Below are 22,497 nucleotides of genomic sequence, written 5' to 3' on the forward strand. Positions count from 1 at the left end.
ACTGAGCATTTGGCATTTAATTACAGAGTCAAAAGCTTCTGTGCAGCACGCAAACATAATCAATCTGGAAAAATGCAAGTAGGTAGCCGGGGCTTAGTTCTAATAGTTGCTCCCTGTTGTCCTGCTGCGTGACCCAGTTTCTCCTCATATTTTCTTTTAGAGTTCACTGGTAGAATTCAGAATTCATTGGTTCATCAATAATGACAAACGTCTTGGAACCAGATGGAGCAGAACTGGTTTTGTAACCTTTTCTGGCCCGATGAGCAACAACAACTCCGTCTCTGAGCTCCTCACTAGTCTCCTTTGTCATCATACACTTCTTTAAACTGTGTGTTGTGAAGACACAAGTCATCAATCTGAGACACATGGACTCTTATTGGAGCTTGAACACGTCTTTGATATGTAATATTGGCTCATTTTTCTGTTTTATTGGCTTCTTTTTTTCTACTTCAGTGACTTGTGTGAAAATCCACTGATGGTTTGATTCATTTTTATCCAGAAATGTAGTAAATTCTGAAGCGCCGCTGTATGTCCTATGTGTCCCAGCTGGAGACAAACTGTTTTTTTTTCTTGTAAATCTTCTTCTTCACTCGATGACACAAATCCTAACATTTCTTTAAACATCTGCTCGAGCTGCTGCCTCCCATTTAACGATACGTGCTGCAGATTTCTCTCTCTCCAGCGGTAAAACGCGGAGGGATAGAAAACAGCACACCAGAACAAATTGCATCCCCATCCTGATAATGACAGGACACACGCAGAGATTACACAACGCTGTAGGTATTCACTTCTCAGAAAGGAACAATGCTGTGTGCTGTGAGTGTTTATGTTGTGTAGAACTGGAAGAATTTTTATTTCATGCAAATCAGGCTCATTTAGCTGCTGATGACGAAAGAAAAATTAGGTCATTTGTGGACGGTGTAGGATGTAACCAACCCGGCCATGACGATCACAAAGTCAAGCTGGTTCCACTTGTCACCGAGGTAACAGTTGGGGCCAAAAATCCCCAGAGCCACCATCTTGATCACCATCTCCACCGCGAAGAAAGCGAAGATGCAGTCGTCCAACACCTGAGTAAAAATATAAAATTAATCAAAAATGACAAGACAGAAATAACGAGGATAACAGGAACAGGTAAAGGTCTGCGTCCAGTCTGAGTCATCCCAGCAGGGAACAGCTCAGTCTTAGCGTGGCCGTGTCTCAGCTAATTAGACGGCTGAGGGAATGTCTGTATTTGGATTTAATGAGCCAAGAATCAACAGGCCACTGCAGCGAGGATCGGCTGAAACTAATGAGAGTGAGACGGGAAAAAGAGAGGGAAGTAGGTAGAATCTAGAGTGTGGAAATAACAAACATTTAATAATTAAAGATGGTTTATGAGGGGGTTGAGAGCGCGGCGCTAACCTGCAGGATGCGGCACCACTCTGACTGGCAGGCGACGTCCTCGCACGGCTGGAACATCCCCAGAGTCACACAGTTGAGCAGGATCACCAGCATGGACACGTGCTCGAACCACGTGCACGAGGGAAAAGGTTAAGGTCAAAATACACAGGACGTCACATTAAAGCATCAACAGCAAGCGAGAAACGACTCATTCGCTGATTCTACCTGATAGGTCCTCTAGCATCTCTATGCAAACACTTGCATGTTTTACTCGTTATGATCCCCGTGTATTTGTTCTCATTCCCCAGTCACTACTGACTTTCCCTCAGCTCGTCTGTGTGTTTCTACACATTTCCACGCCTCCAGCAGATCAGGATCTATCCTATTTTTCTGTGTTGGATTCGTTTTGTTTGGATCTTCCCGCCCTGAGGCTGCAGCACCTTTTGCCCTTTTATGATTGAATCCTGAGTGTCCAGCTTTTGGGTCATTCCCATTTCTGGAAACATTATTACTGTCACCGTTGCTTCCTGACCCTCTGATCTGTCTTTCCTAGAACATACAGTAGTGATTCTTAGCATGAGTTCATGTGAAATGCATGTGTTCTTGACCCAGACATTTTATTTAGGATGCATCAGGAAGGAGGTTGAGTACAGCCCAGTATCCCGCATTCGCAGATACGCTTTAGTGCAGGACTGTTTTATTAAACTGCATTTGATGTTACTAATGAACTGGCAAAGGAGTAGACGTCATATTTAATATTGAGTAGGTAACAGGTCGAATGAATGGGTTAAGTGAAATGTGTGAAGCAGTTTTCATGGTGAATATCTCACATCTAATAACCAGTCATTCAGGTGTGACTGAGTGATGACAGATTGCAGCCGTCTTCTTCTGGATAAACATGACGCAGACTGAATGTGACTAACTGATGTGGCAGCGTCGTCATGGCATCACGAGGGAGAGTGTGTGTGTGAGGAGAGGCCGCGACAGTTTAATCATTTTTCTTGTTTCACAGTCAGAGTCGTTTCATTTTAGTTTCTTTCTTTAATCTACACTTTAGTTCGTGCTCCAGCAGCCGGTTCCTGCAGAGCCGTCGCCGTAGGGGGCTGCGCTGGAGAAAGCAGCTCCACCTGTACGCTGGTGTACGCTGGTGAACACTGGTGTGTCAGCATTGTTCAGTAATTATGCCACTAAAACGCTGAGTTGAGTTTGACTTCACACAGCTGTATGGACCGTGATGTTTGGATGAATCGAGCGAGGGAGAGATCTTTGTGCTTGTTCAGCCGCTGAGATGCATGAGTTCTCTTTTCAATGAGGTGCACGTCAGGTTATGTTGAGGAAGTGATGCATGACTTTAAATTCAGCTCGATGAGCGGTCACTCACAGTTCAACGTCTGTGAAAAGGTGAGTGTGAGTTTTCATCCTCTCAAGATTTAATTAGTATAAACATCGTCTATTTTCTAGTTTACAAATATCACAGAGTCTTGACTTCACTAAAAGATGAACTCTGACTTTTTAGATTTCCTTTTGTTTGCTTTATCCTTCATTATTATGTGTCGAGGAAAAACCACACAAGGTGATGACAGGATCATGTCTCATGTATGTTATATTGTGACTTGCATATCTTATGTGTATTGTATTTTTTTAGGAACTGTTCTGATTAACATCTGACAGAGAAACTACCCATTTAAATCAGCCCTCGGCTGCAACTGGGCGCATCTATGTTTCCTCTCTTTCTCTTTTCTCAAAAGGAATGTTCATTGATGTACACAGTCCCTGCTTAAATAAATAAATGTAAAAAATGGACAAGATTATCTATTTAGGACAAAGCCAGAACTTGTGTCGTGTTTTGAACTTCTTTTCCTCTCAGATATTAAAAAAGACGCTCTAAAAGGAACGGGATCTTAATAATTTAGCCACTGCTGAAGCTCCAGTGCATGAACAGAAATAAAAGCTTTTCGTGATATTTGTGGATTATAGAAGTTGAAGTGTTTCTCGTTAGATTTCTGCTTTTATCAAATTAAATAAAACTACGTTGCACGTGGGCAAAGGCACAGAAGGTCCGAATCCACCCGAGCAGCGCTGACATGTTGCAGCCTCATGTGATGGCATAAATCAGGAAACTCATAAAAGATAAATGGAGAGAGCGTCACGGTGCATCTGCAGCTGCAATAACTGTAGAACATGTCTCATCAGCGGAGAATAAATAATACACAGAGAGTCAATTAGGGAGTACAAGGAGAAGATGAGTGAGAGAGGGACGGGGCCATAGATTAAAGGAAGACAAAGGACGAGGATAACAAGAGCAAAATCACATCTCTGCAACTAAAACAAATAAGAAGATGCTGCTGTTTTTCTAATTTTGCCCCAAACTCCGCTCACACTGATCTGGTGTGTGCGCTGAGATGAGGCTTGGAAGAATTCCCAAAGCGAAGCGCTGCTCTAATTAGAAGGAGAGTTAAAGCACAAAACAAACGGTGACCAATGACTTCACATTACTGACTCATAAAACGCACACAGATACCGCAGACCATATGCAAACTGCATTAAGATTATCTACTGCACGCACAAGTGCACAAACACAAAGACGCTCGGGAGCAAAAGATCTGGAGCTGTTTGAGGACAGAGCTCTCCCCACCTTTATATGTCACTTAAATGTGGATGAATCCACTTCATCGAGTATTTTCCTGATGAGTCACTCAGCTGATACGGAGGAAAAGAATCTGTCTGCATCAACTGGACAGTCCTCCAACCAATCAGAGACATCTGGCTGTGAGCTAATTCATCTCCACCACACTCTGATGATGTGCATGACCACCGTTACCGTCCTGTCCATCACCACATGTCACAGTCACATGGGGAACGGGGCTGCATCCCTGCAGCATTTTCAGAATGAATACAACAATTTGCATGGACACATTCACTCTTGATTATGAAACCCAAACACTAACACTAACCCTAACCCTAAACCTAATCAACCACCGCTAAGCCACGAGCATCTCAACAGAGAAGGGCCTCTGACCTCCAACCAACCAGACAGCAGCTTCAGCACCTGGATTCATCTGATTGTTGGCTGTTGGTCTGAGTCTGGGCGTCAGGGCAGATGCTAATAGCGATGCTCATGGAGATGTTAATGGAAATCCTAATGGCTGACATGGCAATGCTGGATTTTATCAACCTTTATCAGATCAATAATTAAACCAGACTCAACACTATGGATGAGGATTAATGACAGAATATAGAAAACGGCATCTTTCCTCATTCCACGGAACAAATCTGAACTTTGTGATTAACATTATCGTCACGTATAAGCTAAACCGCTTATATTAATTCATAAAATTCATGTTCAGATATTTTATTAAGAGAAAATGTTACAAGTTTAATGGTGGAGTTTATGTTCATTATTTAGGAATAAATTAACCAAAGGATAAATCGACTGCTTAGAAAATGATCAATAGATTTAGGAAGTGACCTTCAAATATAAAGACACCCAACCTGTAACAACCGCTGTTTAAATACTTGACCTGAATATGAAAAACAGTCTGGACTCAAATATTCATGTGTCTACGAGCAGGAATGTCTTTTGTCAGTGTGATGAATATGTTACTGTTGCAGGATCAGGCTGTAGATGGAGCGTGGGAATATTTACCGAGGACACCTGAGGGGACGGCATCAATGATTCACCTCTGCAAAACAGAGACATTAAAACGATTCCAGCCAACCATCTGGGACACATGTAGAGAAGTGTCCTGAGCGTCCTCGGTGGGACGTCCTGAACCCCTCAAACCTGATGAAGCCACCGAGCTTAAAATACCACAACGCTGCACAGCTTAACTCTCCCTGGAGACACAGGATCTGTGTCCACGGTGACGCACGATGATCAGGTGAATCCACCGAATTATCATATAAATATATAATATATAAATGGTTTTTATTCTGCACTTGTCATTTTGTGTTTCCTCTTCCTTACCTTGACCTTCTGTTGTACGACACTTCCTAGAATTATTAAATTTATATCTATTTATTACCACAGATATCTTCATGCACATACGTCAGTAAATAATGATTTTTGCATCTGTGCACAGCTGCTGTATTTCATTCTAATGTGCTCTGCTGGTGAAGGGCTTTAATGACAATAAAAAAACGTCTTTGCTCAACAGTTGTTGTTTTTAAATGTGCTTTAGAAATAAACTGACACTCATGTTTTATGTGGACTGTGTCCTCGAGGCTGGAGACGAAACAGAAGCTTCATCTTAACAAATAAACGTCTGCGATGGCGCCGACCGACGTCTGCTGGCGTGCACCATGCAGTCTGAACCTCGCGGTTCCTGTCCGAGCTTCGCTGTTCGCTGCTGCTTTTTCAGGAAATCCAAGCAGATGAACTTCAACTCGTCCCGTTTGCTTTATTCCACTGAATCAGGAGCTAACTGAGAGGTAATTAGTGCAAGTGAGGAAGGGTGAGATCAGTGGCAGCACTTAGCTCTGCCGCGGAGACCGATAGATTAGGGAGCCACTACTACTGTAAACTCAGGGATGCACTGTGACGTGACCAATGAAAACCCAACAGACAGTAACGAAGGCTATATTCTTGACCTGAGTACATGCTGAGATCAGACGGCTCATGTGCTACTTACTGTGAGCTGCAGATAAACATAAAAACAGGCTGCAGCTCAACACCAACAACAGCAGTTAATAGCACTAGTACTCACAGCAGAGTTTCCTCTAGGATTTCTCTAAGAAGTGGGAAATAATAACCTTGTTCTTTAATGATAAACCGAGCACTATCCAGCGGATCAAGACACTTGAGGAAGTTTACAAAGTGACGGTAACCGGTAGATTAAGAACCAAAGAGTAGATACTGAGCAGGATAGTTATCTGTGGTTTAACTTAGTACTCGCGAGTGACCGATGCAGTGCATGAGTCTGCTGTGAAGGTGGAGACATGCGGAATGGCAGCCTAAGCCACTCCTAAATGAATGTAGAGGAAACACTGCACAGTCTGCACAACCATTACTGTATGCATCCACAAACACAAACACAAACTCCCTCCCTAAATGCTCCACTCCCTTTATCTCTGCGGTGGAAAGAAGTCAACGTCCAGAGCTGTCACGATGTTGCATTTTGATGTTGCATTTTACAGGCAGCTCCTGAAGAGACGAGAATCACCAATTAACCTAACGAGGAATTAACTGTGGGAGGAAGCACCTGGAGAAAACCCACCCACAGGCACAGGAAGAACATGCAAACTCAGCACAGCACCGCTGCTCTGAGAGGGAGAAGAAAACCGTGGGGACGGCATGTCGAGTATTTAGTGTCTTTAATTCTGTAGAAACAACAACAGCTCGGAGGCATTTCAGCCGCTGTTTGTGTCGTGTGCACATGTTCAACAAAAGCCATTTCCATCGTCTCACAGGAGCACTTATAAAACACTGTGTTAAGTCACAATGTGCTGTTACTACAATCTGAGACGCACACATACAACAAGGCTCGCCGTGTAAGGTCGATCCTCCGCTCACAGATGAAACACCCGTTAATCTGCAGCAGAATTAAAAGGAGAGATTTGAATATTCAGGACAGCTTTCGCTCTCTCCATGTGTGTGTGTGTGATTTCTTGTGCTCTGCTTCCTCTAATTCCTCTTTAATCTCCGCAGTCAACACCTCCTGAGCCCCCTTCTGTCTTCACTTCACCCCACAACACACACACACACATGCATGCGTAGACACACTTATGAGCTCTAAGTCGTCAAAGTGAATCCAGGCTGTAGCTGCAGAGCGCGCTCGCCACAGCAAACTTTCCCCAGCTCACACACCCTCACCCCGGATTAATGTGGAAGCAGAGTTATGCTTTTTGCAAAACTAATTAAATATAGCGCTGATCAGCCGGCCTCTCTCCCCCCGGCGGGAGAGAATCCAGGCACACAGTGTTCCTGGAGTCACTTGTTGAGGTCGATTCATGCCCGGGCACTTTGAGTAAATCTAATTAGGTCTGCGTGGCGTCACACTGGGAGCAGCGAATGGCGTATATTCATAAATCCAACATTAATCCTGTCTGTAGGACACGGTCTTCTACGCACTCTGTCACACACAAGCTCAACTTTTACCTTTGGACAAATGAAGTCAAAACTTCAAAGGAGGCAGCGATTATTAACGATTATTAAAGCGGACTCTTCCAGCTCTGACTTACAGCTCAAATGCAGCTCAAAAGAATCACATAAAGTCTACAAAGTCCCTCAGAAATTAGACTATAAGAACTTATCTATAGTGTCTATAACAATTAAAAACATGGCTACTCTGGTTCTGTGACTGACTCATCATTTCTCATTCTGGTTTTGAAGTAGAAAATTCTCAAATGCATCATACGTTCAAGCCCCAGTCAGGTTCACAGTGTGGGAGTGGTCAGCACCAACATCCACAGCTCACAGGACATTTACATCCTTCATGAGTTTTGAACATTTTCTTGAATGCGTTTTTCATTTTGAAAGTTTCTTCCCTGGTGTTTCCTGTCATGCTTTACTTCCTGTATGTTGTTTTCACAGGATCTTTTGTCACCACAGACTGTATAAAGATGAACAGCTCCTCTAAAATGGAGCCAAAGCCAGTAAAGCTCCCCCTAGTGGCTGGAGGCTGCAGTACAGGTCATAAGCTCCACCCCCTCCATGTTAGTGGGCCGGACTTGGACCAAACTAAAACATCTTGGTTTTTCAAGGATGTTTTCTATCATTTCAGGTGGTTACTATAACGAGTCAAGTGTTCAAGTGGCATTTTTTGGAGAAGTCACTTATATAAGAAAAGCGAAATGAGATGTAACATAATGGACACATTGGCTCAAAAATCACAAGATGGCGCCACCCATATCCCTGAGAAAATAGCATCAGTTTGGCCAATGAGAGGAAGTGGAGATGTGGTGTCCATATTTATATACAGTCTATGTACAGGCATGTGTTCATTGCTCTGATTGGGTGTGAAACTATCCAGCTGTTGCAGAGGTATTGATTGAAACGTGCCTTAAAAGAAAATCCAAACTCATATTCTAAAGTTGAATGAAGGAGTTAGTGGAGATGTTTCTTCTGTGACCAGTGAAGAAGAAATGTTCCTGACTTTCTACACCTTTAATTCGTAGTGAGATTTGCACCTTTTCCACAAACGTTCTGCAGATCGTCCTTGGCTCAGTTTGTCGAGCATCTGTTCAGGCTCTGATTTCAGAGCATCGACGGTGAAGTCTCAGTCTCAGTCTTTGAGTTTCCTCCAACTACTGGGGAGTATGTGGTCATTAGCAGACTCTTGTCGTGTGAGTTTCTGACAGGCAGCACTCACAGATGTTCCTATTTAAACCCCACCAGGCTTTTAGACGTGAAGAAGCTACTCAGACAAGTGGCCAAACGTCTTAAGGAACTCCAGCTGCTCTCGTTTCAGTTTGTGTTATTTGGATCGTGTACGTCCTGTTTGTGATTCTCCTCCAGTAAAACAACAACACAGCGTTGTCGTGCAGCAGGGGGTGATTAACATAAAAGATTAAAAGATGGAGAGATGAACTCCTGCCTATGGGGTTAGAGGAGGCAGAAAAGTGAAACGTCAGCGCCGTTCATCCGTCTCATGAATGACTCTGTTTTTGTTTCATTAGCAACAATCTGATCCTAAACAAGACGCAGGCATCACAATGCAGCATGAAGCATTAGTACGAGCCTGTTACATTTCCACCACGTTCTGTCAGAGCAAAGTCTCACACCTACAGCGACTGTGATGACACTTACACACACACACACAAAGTGAACATTCACACTCGTACGAACGCACAGTGTTTGGATGCACGTGTGCAGTCCAGGCTCGGTTCGTGGTTTTTGCAGGTTGTGTTTTCTTTTGTTTTATTTTTACGTAGCACCTTCACGGGGTCGACAGCGATGGGGGCAGAGCCGTTACACAACCTCTTAGCCATACACGGATGAACACGAGTGTGAGGCGGAGATCTTGCCGCACACAGGCCCACTCCGGCTGAGCTGTCAGCTCGGTGACGCCGCGCACGAGAGGAGTCTGCAGAGAGCGCAGCGGGGAGGAAGGAGGCTGCGATAAAAAGTAAAGAAGCGCTGAACACAAAGAGATCTTCACTAGTCTCGCATTCCTGCACCAGCTCCTCTCTGAGTCCAGAACTCGTCCCTGTATCTGCTCCGTGGCTTCATGTTCTACAATAAGCTGCCATTTTAAGATGTCCCGTCACATCACAGCGTCTAAGTTTCCCCTCGCTACAGTTTTTATTTTGGTCCGACAACACAAACAAGAATAAATCTCCATGTGAACAATATGAGTTGAAATAAATGGCTGCGATGCAGCGGAGCGATGTCTGCTGTCGTTAACAGCTAATTTCCTGAATTAATTCCCGTTCACAGGGTCATGATTCAATTTGATTCCACTCTGTAGCAATTCATTTAGAGATATTTCAGATTTAAAACTCCTTTCCTCAAAATGAATTCTCCATCTTCTCCTTCTCGTTCCTCATCTTTAATGTGTCTTTGTTTACGTGAAGCTCTTTCCTGTCCTAATTTCACTTCTGAAATCCAATCATCCTCCGGTCCTCTCAGAGCTGGAGCTTCGTCATGTGTGTGGACACAGGCACATTTCTGATGATGCAGGAAATTGCATGTGTTTAAAAAAAACATCAATCTGAGTATTTTTTTTTTTTTTTTTTTAATGAATTGATCCAATCTATCAAATTAAGTTTAATTAACTCACGTGTGTCATTTTACAATTATTTTTTCATTTTAACAAACTGTTTTAACACATTTGACCTAAAAACATAAAATCCGAGTAGGAAAAAGGTTGATTTTTCACTGTAAAAACCACAAACATGCTGAACCAACCATTTTTAGAGCTTAGAATATAAATCTAAAGCGTAAATTTAAAAAGCTTATGAACAAATTTAGCAAACAACAAAGATATTCACAATTATTCCCAATGAAATCCAGGAATCATGCGGTTTTGAACAACTGCTTACAAAACTATCAGGTGTAACAATAAGTAATAATATCTAAAAGTCTCAAATCTCCGGCTTCTCTCTGCCGTTTTTTATTTCTTTCTATCATTTGAAGCTGACTAGCCATCTCTGCTCGCTAGCGTTTTGCTTTTCTCCCATGCTCCAAACACACACCAACATGACGGCAACGTTCAGGTAAAAGTGTGGCGTAAATTATTTATAATAATCTCTCATTTAAAAACTGGTCTGTAGGTTGAAGTTAGGACTTTCTGAAACAGAGATTCTGTGATGCTGCGTCGTCTTAAATGGGTCATGTGATGCGGACGCTCTGGAGCGTCCGTCGATTAAATAGGAAAATCTACTTTACAGATCCAGGCTGCAGGGAATCTGAAAATGTTCTGCAGAGATGACACCTGTCCATCCAGACACCCATCACCACTCACTCCTTCACTGTAAAGTTACTGTTGTTGATTTCTCCCCTTTGCTTCGTTCCACTGAATCAGGAGTTAAATGAGACGTAATCAGTGTGGAGGGTTCAGATCAGTGACCGGTCGCAGCACTTAGCTCTCAGATGGAGTCCGTATGGATCCACGAACACAAAGAGACGCAGAGAGAAAACCCTGAAGTGCATTCTGAGAGCGGTTTGTGGATTGATGGATCTCTAAGGCCAAAAACCCATGAATGTATAATTTGTGATGGAACGTTGCAGCTCCATGTTTAAATCACTGATGAGCCGCTGGACCGAACATTTCATTCCTCTCAAGTACAAAGCTGATTCATTTTCTAACATGAAATTAAATTTTATCCGATACAACAGGGACATTACCCCCCCTCCCCTCCTCCTCCCTTGACTCTCACCTTCACCTCTTTCCTCTTTTACCGCCTTTATTTTCGATGTATTATCCGACCTCCATCTTTCTCCTTGGCCTTTCACCTCCCTCTTCTTCTTCTTTTTCTTAGTTTATTCTGAGCCTCGTCCCCCGTGCACATTCCCCCTCCCGCCTCCTCTGCAGTCCATCTCTCTGCACCCCCATCCTCATTTTTCACGGCACAGTCCATCCCTCTTTCATTAGAGGAGAGCAAACTCAATCCCATCAGAGCTAATAACCTGATTACGCTCTTGAGTCTGGTCGATCGGCCGCGTCTGTACGTTGGGATAAAAGAATAAATAAAGTGCATCTACATGTTTATGTCCCATGCAGCGGTGACTAAAGCAGGTAAAGGTGAAGTGTCTTTTTTTTCCTCAGCTCAGTGCATCATTCTCTTCTCAGGAGGAAACTAAACACCTGCCGCTGATGATCTTCTTTCTGTTTCCACCGAGCAGCAGCTCCTGAGGAGCTCTGCAGGACCCCGAGTTCCTCCGACTGTTTGCGTCGCCCGACTGACCACGTTTGTCCTCCTCCCTTCATCACTCCATCCCCTCTTAATGAGCTCTGCTTCCCTTCTGCCGTCCTTTCTTCTCCACCGCTCATCTCCAAACTCTTATTTTTTTTATTCTTTCTCCCCGTCTCATCTCTGTCCTGACTCCTCCCTCCTCCTCCCTGCGTCCATGTGGCGGTGGATCGCTTCCAGTCCAGATTCAGCTGCGTTTGATCGGGACGATTGTTCATTTATTTGACCATCTGCCGCTGAGCCCCCCCCTCCTCCCCCCTGCTCTGCTGTTATCACTACTTTAAGGACTTTGCCAACAGGATGACTAGTTGCAGAGCCGCGTGCTTCTCGTGTGTCGACGTCGAGTCCCTGAAGACGAACCGACTCAGAAACGGAAACTCATAAATCAGCTCGTCCCTGAACTCGCTCCTCTTCTTCCCCTCCCTCCCTCCCCGTCTCCTCTTTCCCTCTTTCATCTCTCCATCCCTGCATCCCTCCTCCTACACCCCTGAGAGGAGGCGAAGGCAGCAGTGACGCAGTATCGCCAGGATTCCCTCTGTCGTTCCGACACAGTTTCTCTTTCATCTCCCACTAATTTGCAGATTCGCTCTTGATGGATGGAGAAATGTTTTCTGAGCAACTTCACATCCACCATCACATCGTGTTTGATTCTGATGAACGAATCGATCACAAACCAGCTCACTGCCTTATAAAACTACACTGGACACGGTGGAGTCTCTGCAGAGCTGCAGTGTGCACATAGTTCCTGAAACACCGCTGACATGTAACACACCTGAACAGGAGGCATCCCAAGGTGAGAGTCTCCTCTCTCTGTCATCTGCTCTGTGTGTGTGTGGGGGGGTGGGGGGGGGGGGGGGGGGTTATAGTATGCCAAAGAGAAGAAAGGGAGAGAGGGAAGGGGGGCGCATGGAGACCTAAATAGAGCAGCTGCATCAGGTGGGGCCTGGCCTTAAACCTTCACTGACACACACACAAACTCATGTCTTTGTGTTTACGGGGCCTAAAACTGACATAATTCATTCTCTAACCAGAACTCTGATTGTAATATTTATCTTTAAAACCAATATTTAACAGGTTTTACTCCTTCCCACAAGGACAAATGAAGAAAAACTAGACCACACACACACACTGATGCAGGAGGAGGAGGAGGAGGAGGAGGAGGAGGAGGAGGAGGGGGGAGTCAAACCTGCCTGGAGGGTGAGAACAGCTCAGCTTCACCTTGACCTCCTCTACACGAGTCAGCCAACACGTCGTCACACATACAGTAGATAAATGAGGTACAGTGTGAACAGTCAGCGACGGCCTGATGAGTCTGGATTTAATTACAGAGAAATAAAAATACCTCTGCATCATTAGCTCGTCCTCCAACCAATCAGAGAGTTAAACTAATCCAGACGACCTGCATGAACAGTCACTCTTCTGTCAATCACCACATTAAGCCCCGCCCACCTAACGATCTGATTGGTCCGGCAGATCTTAGCTGTGTGAGCGTCTTCAACTTTGCAAGCATTAGCATTAGCATTTTACTTTACCACATAGTTATTTCCATGAGTTCAGTTTAATTAATGCAACTTAACTGTTCTGTTTAGAGAATGTTCTCCTTCATTTTCTTCCAGTTTCCTGAAAACTCTCACCTGTCCATCTGTTAAGTTCCTGTGTTCACACCTGGTGTTAATTCATTAAAATGTGTCACCACATGTGTCCCCAGCCAGCACTGGACGTCTGATTTTAGATATATGATAGCGGAGCAGTAGAATATTGTATCAGCTGCTGTCTCTAATGGATTTCTGGACCAGAACCAGGGACACATGTTTGGAGACTTGGAGACATGATCCAGATTTAGGACCAAGATGGAAAGAGTCTCTCACATGTGGTTAGTTATCTGTTTCTTTCTTTCGTTTCATTTATGCTCCACTCTCCTCCACCAGTTACCAGGAAATGTTGGATTAAACAGTGTACTTATTTTTAATTTTATTTATTTTTATTTTTTGTTTACAACACTCACATTCCCATGACACCACTTTACGGACGGTTGGTATGGCGACTGGTTCCTGTCATTATGTCACATCCTGTTTCTATGGCATCAAAAATGACGAACCATCCTTGAAAAGTAATATTTTACCCATATTTTAGTGTTTTAGTTTGATCCACTAACACGCACTGGGTGGAGCTTATGACGTGTACTGGACCAGCCACCAGGGGGCGCTCTACTGGCTTTGGCTTTAGAGGAGCTGTTCCTCCGTCCATCGTTCTGCTGTGGTTCAAACCTGGACGTAACGCTGGTCTTTTGTGGTCAGATTACTTAGGGCGGATGTTGATGTGATGCCTGAACGGGAACTTGGAAGCATTTTGCCTCTAAAACATTCTCCAACTGGGAAAGTGGACACTCGAGTACCAGATGACGGGTTATAATCCAGCATTATTGTGTAATGTGAGGCGTTTTAATGGGGATAATATGGCTTCCTTTATTCAGTCCTCAGTAAATCTACACGCTGACGACACGTGGACCGTGGGCGACGGCTGGACATAAACATCCTGACTGATCATGGCGATTAGGAGGACCACTTTCATCCTGCGTGGTTCTCTCTCTCTCTCTCTCTCTCAGTCTCTGTCTCTCTGACACAGTTTCGACAGGATTCTGGTTGCTTAGTAACCGACCGCAGTCCACAGATTCCAGCAAAGTGTCCTCAGAGAGAAGGAGGGAGCGGGAGGGAGGCGAGCTGAGGACAGGGAGGTGGCGTGTTTGGCATCTTTAGCCCATGTTTACATTTCTCTTTAATTATTTCCTCCTTTTTTAATAGTGTCTCCTCTCCTCCTTTCGCAGCCTTTCCTCCACTCCACCCTCCCATCCTCCCCCTCCTCCTCCCCCTCCTCCTTAACTAGTCTCACGCTCCAAATTATCAAGGGAGAGGGGAGGAAAACAAAAAAAATCACCTCCCTCTCATTTCCCTCATTCGTCCCTCGGCCTCTGCATGTGAACTATAGATGAAACCTAACACACACACAGGAGCTTAATCCTTCACATATGAGATTTAATCTCACACACGCGCAAATGTAAAGAGCCTCCGTTTAAATGCATTCTCATATTAGTCCTGTCGAACTTCCAGGATTATTGATCTTAATCAGCTGCTAACACAGTGAAACACGCTCTGTTTGGTCGAGTCTTTTGTTTGGGAGCGTCATGGTTTTCCAGAGGAGCACAGAGCTGACCCACAGTACGCTCCTCACTGCTTCAGTGTGTTTTATAGATCAGGCTTGATCACTGCTGCACCGTTCTGCTGTATTATAAGGGAGCGGGTGGGAGAGAGGAGGGTAGATAAGGAGCCCAGGAGAGGAAAGACATGTAAAGAAAAGACATAAAGGTTTATTTGTTGTGAATTAGTAGAGGTTAATTACTTATTAAACTTTACCGGCAATAACGAAAATTTAAAAGTTGAAACGAGAACAGAAGGTCCGTGTGTGTTTTGGATTTTCTGTTCAGAAAAGGACATTAAAAAAGAAAAAGATGAGCAGTTATTTGATTTTCATTTGAAAACTTAAAAAATGAAAATTGAAATTCAAGGCGTTTTTCTTAGAGTCTAGTTAAACAAAACTTTACAAAACGCTCGCTTTTAAATTTCTGTTTCTAAAAACGAAACCACACACGGTTGCCATTTTCAAAGTAAGAGCACGTATGAGGACGGTGCTGTGTAATGGACATGGATCAGTTTGTTGTTTTCAGGTAAAAACTAAAAATAACTCCATATAATCAGGGAATAGTTCGCTACTAGCTAACATTACTCTGATATGCTGCAGAGATTTCTGCAGATGACAAGTCTGGTCTAAGGAAACCACAGACAGAAATCATATATCTAATCTAATCTAATCTAATCTAATCTAATCTAATCTAATCCAGTCTCCAGGAGGATGAAGACTGTTGGATGAGCTGGATGACTGCAGTAACTTCTGCAGCAGACCTCAAGTGAACTGATCCAGTTGCAGCAGATCCAACATTATTAATTATTTACCTAAAAGAAGCAAGAACTAAAGCTCTAAAATAAAGTTTAGAATAATAAATGATGAATATCAGAGCAGGTTATAGATTTTGCATGTTGATTTGTATAGAAGGGAAAGAACCTGGAGAAACAGGGGCAGCTCTGATCTGCTGGACTTGGGCCTGTATCTGGTCCCTGGCAGCAGATCCTTGAGCCAGGAACCTAAACCAGTAAAGTGCTCCTCAGGCACCTTGTATGGCTGCCCACTGCTCTGTGAGTGCTCACTACTCTGTGTGTGTACAAATAGATTAACTAAGTTCAAGGGAACAAATACCTCGCACCGGCCAATAAAGCAGATTTACAATTCACGAGAGTGTGTTCAAGTGCAGCCCTTCACTGCATCACAAAGAAGAAATAAATAAAGAATCAAGAGACTATTCCACATGCACAGGCTCCATTACTGAAATCAAAAGGTCAAAGCCCATTGGTTGTATTTCTATCCTCCACCAGATGGCCATATGCTCTACCCCGCCTGGGAACATATGGGCATCTGGACTCAGACCAAGACACGGGCTCTAGGTGCACAAACACACACAATGAAACACACACTGGAAACGAGCACATCCTTATACATGCAGCATATTCACATTTAATAACCAAACACACACACACAGCATCCAGACCAACGTGAGCGAGTCGTCCACATCCTCAGGCTTCTGTCGTTGCGTGAACACGCCCTGAGGTTTTTATCTCACCTCTACGCTGCATTACATCAACACAGTGGGACTTTACATGTCCATGTGGCTTTCAGGGGGAAGGACACTGGTGTGTGGATGAAGTTGTGTGGCTATGTTGTAGAGGAAATGCAGAAAACGTGCATTTTACTTTCAGGGTGACTGTGGCAGCAACGGTGGTGACTCATCAGAGGATGGACATGGACCTTCTGAGTTAATATTGTTAGTGGGGGGGTCTTTGAGGGGAGGGGCCTCAGTGGATCATCCCACAGATACTTGATCAGTTTGGGATCTAGTGAATGTGGAGGTCAGGTCAAAAGTTGTTTCAGGTCAAAAGTTTCCCGGCAGAAGATTTGTCACACAGATGGTTTAAATGTTATTTACTTCTCCTATCAGGGGTCATAATGTTGTGGATGATCGGTGTAGCTTTATTTTTCAGTCAGCTCACATGTGTGTTATATCCACATGTGTGTTGATGTGTGATTCTCCCTGGACACGAGGAAACAGCGTGTGAAAGGAACATGCTCTGAAATAAAGCTGACGTGGCTGATCTGGGTCCAGTCCTGCAGAGTCAGACCTCGGTGCTGAGTCAGCGCTGGAGAATAAGTCTGTCGACATCAATCATCGTTCTGTGATACGATGTAGGGGGGGCGGCTTGTTTGCAGTTCTTTCAGACCAGTCTTAATCACAGTGAATATTTGGCACGTGTGGAGACGAGCGCTTGGTTTAAGAAAATGAGACTGAATCCTGGATGAGGCCGTTGGACTCGCTGCTGCAGGAACTTCTTCAAGCGATATCACTGTAAAACAGTGAAACAGATCTTGCAATAACTTCGTTGTGATCACTGCTGTTCCAGGTTTAAAGGGATTCTGTCTTCGTCCATCCCTTTGGAGCTAAGAGTTGGTCTCTTGTGGATGTTCCTGGTTCCTGGTTGCCACGGTAACCCTCTTTCTGAGTGAAACAATCAGACCATGTGACTGTTGACAGTGTCTGGATGGAGCTACCTCTGAGGCCGCGGTGATTCCTAAACACAGATGTTTGGAGAACATCGCTGAATTTCATTAGCGTCGCCTGGCATCTCAAATCCTGACAGTAGCAGCCTGTAGGTCTGTTTCAGTGCTGCTAGGTGGAGGTCGTGGTTTTGTCTTTTATTTACTCTTGATAACATTAAGATTCAGACAGCAGAGGGGGAGGAAAACGTTGCGTAAAATACGTCTCCAGTGGCAGCCTCGGTCCCAACCGTCTACATCCGGTGAGTCAGACTACCAGGAATCCGCTGGATAATTGTGGGAAAGCAGCCATGCAGCCATGCAGCCATGCAGCAAGCCCTCACCATCGCAGCTTCGCTTCATAAGCCAGAACTCTGACGTGATAAAATGACTTCAAAATCTGCACGGATTCTAACTTTGAAGCACTATTTGTTTCTGTAAACGCTGCCAATTTACTTCTTTATCCCAGTTTAAACCCCGGCCAAGAACAAGAGGAGAAGTTAATCATCCTCCTGCAGTAGTTTAGAAGCTAAGTGGAATGAAGCAGGTGTTAATAATGACTCATGCATTTAAAAAGAGATAAATCTGTCTTTGTCATATTTACCGCTGATGGAAGCTCAACAAAGACGACATTTGGCTGAAATCAGTTCCGCACACAAATGAAGTTAAAGAAAAGGCCCCGTGATCTGACAGCACATTTCGGAGTTCTAGGAGCGGCTTTAATGGCCTCTACGATGCAGACGCTGAGTACAACACTGAGAGGACTCGGGCCGTTAAAAGCACAAAGCAGGTTTCAAATGGTTCAAAGCACCACTCTCACATTTCTGAGCTGCGCAGCTGAGTCATAATTGAAAATATCCCACTTTCACTCTGACATAACGACGTGGCAGGAGAGTAGTACACAAACACAGACCTGTGTGTTTATACTGTACGTTCACCTCGGTGCCGTGAAGGAGATGTAACTCAGCAGGACTAATGGAGGGTTACACCAGCACAAACCAAACTCATGGCTCGTCCTCTCTACGTAAAACTTTTCTGACAGGCTCCTCGTTTTTCATTTGGGAAGAGAAAGCATCGCTCCTGCAGCGGAGCTGGAAACCCCGCAGTGGATTAACAGAAAGAAGGACGGGATGAACAACAGAGACTGCAGAGGGATGAGAGCAGAAGAGGAAAAGTGGTAAAGCCTCATACTCTGACCACGGCTCGGTGCAATATTTTCAGATTATTGCCTCCGAGCTGTAAAATAACTCCTCTTCATGGCGCACAAACAGAAACAAACACACACACCTACACACTGAACACACACTCTCACGTTTAATAACTAAATCTGTGGCTCTCTGATGCGACAACTTCCTTCCTAAGAGTCTGCTCCAAATCACCTCGATCACCGAGAGCCAGACACTGAGACACAAAATGGAGATCAGAGTCGGCCGGGGCCAGAAATCCAGTAATTGAATTTGTTTCCATATTTTTAGGTTACCATAGGAACTACATTTTTCTTGCAGCGCTTCCTTCTTTTTCTAATTTTTTTTTTCTTCTGCAGGTTTGCTCCCCAGTCCAGAGGGTGTTAGATTTACAGAAAATGGTTCATCACAGGCTACGGGCAGTCGAACCCCAGGAGGAAACTGGAGCAAATGACTAGTCCTGTAATTGTTATTTATTAGGAGCAATTAATGCAATTAAAGAGCGAGCTCCAGTTTCTCCCCAGGCGCTGATTTTAATCTACAATGACCTGTCTTGTGAGAGAGCTGCTCTAATGGCTGTAGAGCACGATGGAGCGTCGTGTGATTACTGCGCTTCCATTTACTCGCACTACAATAACACTATAACCTTAGTTTATTCTCCTGTGCAAAGCGAACATGCTGAAAGTAAAGCTCAATCTCTGTCAAAGAAATTAACGAGAAACTTAAAATGACACTGTCCACAGCGTTTGCTATGGCTTCTGCAGAAAACAACAGCCTCTGAGTGAGCAAGACTAAGAAGGTGCAGGTTGTGGAGAAGATCTGGATCGTGCAATAAGTCAGGCCTTCCAGGATTTACACGTTCTGTATGAAGGGGCGTATACACAGGAAGAGACTGGCAGTGATGCCATGCAGCATTCATCGTGTTGAAGTAATAAACAGCTGGTTAGCCAAAGCTAGTAGAGCTCCCCCTGGAGGCTGGCTGCAGTATAGCTCATAAGCTCCATCCCAAACTAAAACATGAACATTTGTTTTTAAGGATGGTTTCTGTAGGCAGTTATATTAACGTTATATTAACTACCTAAAATGACAGAAACCATCCTTGAAAACAAGCCCCGCCCACTAACATGGAGGGGGGTGGAGCTTATGACCTATACTGCAGCCTCCAGCCACCAGGGGGAGCTCTACTAGCTTTGGCTTCACTATAGAGGAGCAGCATCTTTATATGAAGTCTATGGGACAAACAGTTTTGTTTTAGTTATTTGATGCTACAGAAACAGGCTGCGACATCATGATGACTGACTGTTACCATTGACAACCGCTCCACGAATCACAGTAGGAAATAAATAAAGTCTAAATAAATAAGTGCAGTGTGTAATCCAGCCTTTCCTTTATAACTGGTGGAGGCAGAGCAGAGCGTAGTATTAATCAAACACTGTGAGTCTGGAGGATGAAAGTTCTCCCTGATTATGATTCGATCGCAGAAATAAAATGAAGCCAGAGCTTCTTTCTTTCTTTCTTTTTTTTTAACAACAGAGAACAGAATGATGATTAGATGCAGACGGATTATTCTCCAGAGCCGACACATCACTGTGGTCTGCAAGACTAGACTCTGAAGAGAACAACTGTCCACTATAAATATGGGACCAATGGTTTTCTTTATGAGGGATTAAACACATTTGCATATTCATTGAGTCTGGACTTTTTTCAGAGGAGGAGAATAAAATGCAGCTTCACAAACTAAAAACTAATGTAATTACATTTGCTGAGTGACTCCAAGTCGTTTTCTAACTTCCATAAGCTCAGTGAGGTCCCAGTTCCACAGCACCTGGACCAAAATTCAAGAAGATACCTTGGCTTTTAATTAAAAATAAATATTAAATTCAGCATTTTAATTCGATGACAAAGAACTAACAAAGTGAAGCAGCACCAACGGAGCCTAATCATTCAATGTTCAGGTCTTTACATGAACCCATAATGAGACTGAGCAGATAAAACCTCTGACATTAAAGTGTTCAGACTCTGATAGAGGGTGAACTCGTGCGCCCGCCGCCCGAATCGTCCTCTTTAACCTCCAACATTTGACCAGGAGGGAGGGGGGGGGGCAGAGTCACGCATGGGTGGCTTCACACCGGGGTCCAGAGGTCCTGGACCCTTTTTACAGCACGGCCGCAGGAGAGAGGCCACGATATCTCACAGAGGTTTATTATGAGCGGAGACAGCAGGACACGCAGCAGACGGACTTCGGTCTGTGTGACGGAGATTTAAAAAGCTGCTGCTGCTCCATCACAGTAACGGGAGATAGTAGAAAAAATATGTTTCTAATTTACATTTATAGTCTGACGCCCTGTGTGTGTTTAAACCCACATGACTGCATGTTGTTTCCAGACATAAAGAACATAAAGAATACGGGTCTTTTATTTTGAAACTAACCAATATTAGGAAATACTGTTTGTTTTTAAAGGACACGTGACTCGCTGAAATTTTACAAAATATTTTAATATTTATGGAAAAACTTTCAGTTTTTATAATTTAAACCAATTATAAAGAGTCATTTTTTGTGAAACGCTCACATTGATTTATGGTCATATGGAAAATATATGTGAATATGGAAGTTTAAGTTTAGTTTAGTAGTATAGAGTATATAGACTTATTTATTATCATTATTATTTAGACTTATTTCTATACATATATACAAACTACTGTTTAAGTGAGTGGTTCCAGTCCTTAATGCAGTTTCTCCTTAATGTAATGTCACAGTAACACTGACCATCTTGTGACTGTTTCCGTTGGGAAACGTTTGGGTCTTAATTGTTGCGGACGTTGCTCAGACAAAACCTCGACCGTTTTCCTCCGACTCGACCGTCTCCAGGGAACAAACACAAATCATTTCATATTTGTTTCCACGCGGCGCAGCGCTCGCCGGCCCACGCCGATCAGTAAACAGTAGTAAAACGGTGTGTACCGTAACCACGGCAACGCCCCGGCAACATGGGACGCACCTGCGGCAGGTACTACAGATCACCACGGCGACCGCTCCATGTCGCCCCCGCTGGGAAGTACAGGGGTTTAACATTAACCAGAGCAAATAGGGGAGATATGGACGAAGCCTTCGTGTGTTTATTTTCATGTGAGCATCTTTACTCAAATCCCAACACGGTGTACGTTAAAAACAGACTAAAGCCTGCTGGAGATTACCATGGAAACAGAGCCCACATGGACCGCAGAGAACATCACAGGCTGAAATTTGTTCTGTTATTTCAAACGAGGATGCACGCTTATCCTCAGTGTGGAAATGAGATTATTCTGAGCATCTAGTCGCAGATATTTACTGATTTAATGCACTTTACAAGTGTCTTTTTATGATAATAATCTTTATTTCTACACAACTTTTCAAATCAGCATAAAAATCTGGTGCATGAGAAGAATAAAACATGGACAAATACAAATAAGAACTTAATTAAAATCTCAATTAAAGCTAAATTTCCTTAAAGCAGACGACCTGATCTTCTTGGGCAGCAGACGCCCTGTTTTTAAACCAAGCTCTGCAAAAAAAAAAGGAATTTCAAGAAAGCAAAAAATCCTTGTGTCAAAGAAATACATCTTATATTTTATTCACAGACAAGAACTTTAATAACTTTGATAAGCTTATTTTAAGAAGTTTTGTCGAGCAAAAAAAGCAGATTTTTTTTCTTAATGTGAAATGATTTGATTAAATATCAGAATATTTTGCTTCTTTCCAGTAATGCTGTTTTATTTGTGTGAACCACACCCCTGTAGTGTCAAACCTTTCCTCTCTTCTCTTGAGTGAAAGATGCAGCAGTCTGTTATTTGTAGATTATGCAACGTGGATGTTCGGTGAGGTGGTAGTAGGAGATGATCA

The 22,497-nt window shown here is 43.6% G+C and overlaps 1 protein-coding gene across 4 annotated transcripts in view; it reads right to left on the bottom strand.

Annotated features, from left to right (window-relative positions):
• Nucleotides 1-22,497, bottom strand: part of LOC124997477 (voltage-dependent T-type calcium channel subunit alpha-1H-like) — a 102,244-nt gene that overhangs the window by 47,697 nt on the left and 32,050 nt on the right. For all 4 annotated transcript variants that reach the window (XM_047571193.1, XM_047571195.1, XM_047571194.1 and 1 more), the window contains exons 3-4: nucleotides 1,405-1,516; nucleotides 937-1,070 (exon numbers count right to left, since the gene is read on the bottom strand). In XM_047571193.1, the coding sequence (XP_047427149.1) occupies nucleotides 937-1,070; nucleotides 1,405-1,516 (246 nt within the window). The remainder of the gene's footprint in view (nucleotides 1-936; nucleotides 1,071-1,404; nucleotides 1,517-22,497) is intronic.

The sequence above is a fragment of the Mugil cephalus genome, chromosome 20 (assembly GCF_022458985.1).
Source record: "Mugil cephalus isolate CIBA_MC_2020 chromosome 20, CIBA_Mcephalus_1.1, whole genome shotgun sequence".
NCBI classification, from domain to species: Eukaryota; Metazoa; Chordata; class Actinopteri; order Mugiliformes; family Mugilidae; genus Mugil; species Mugil cephalus.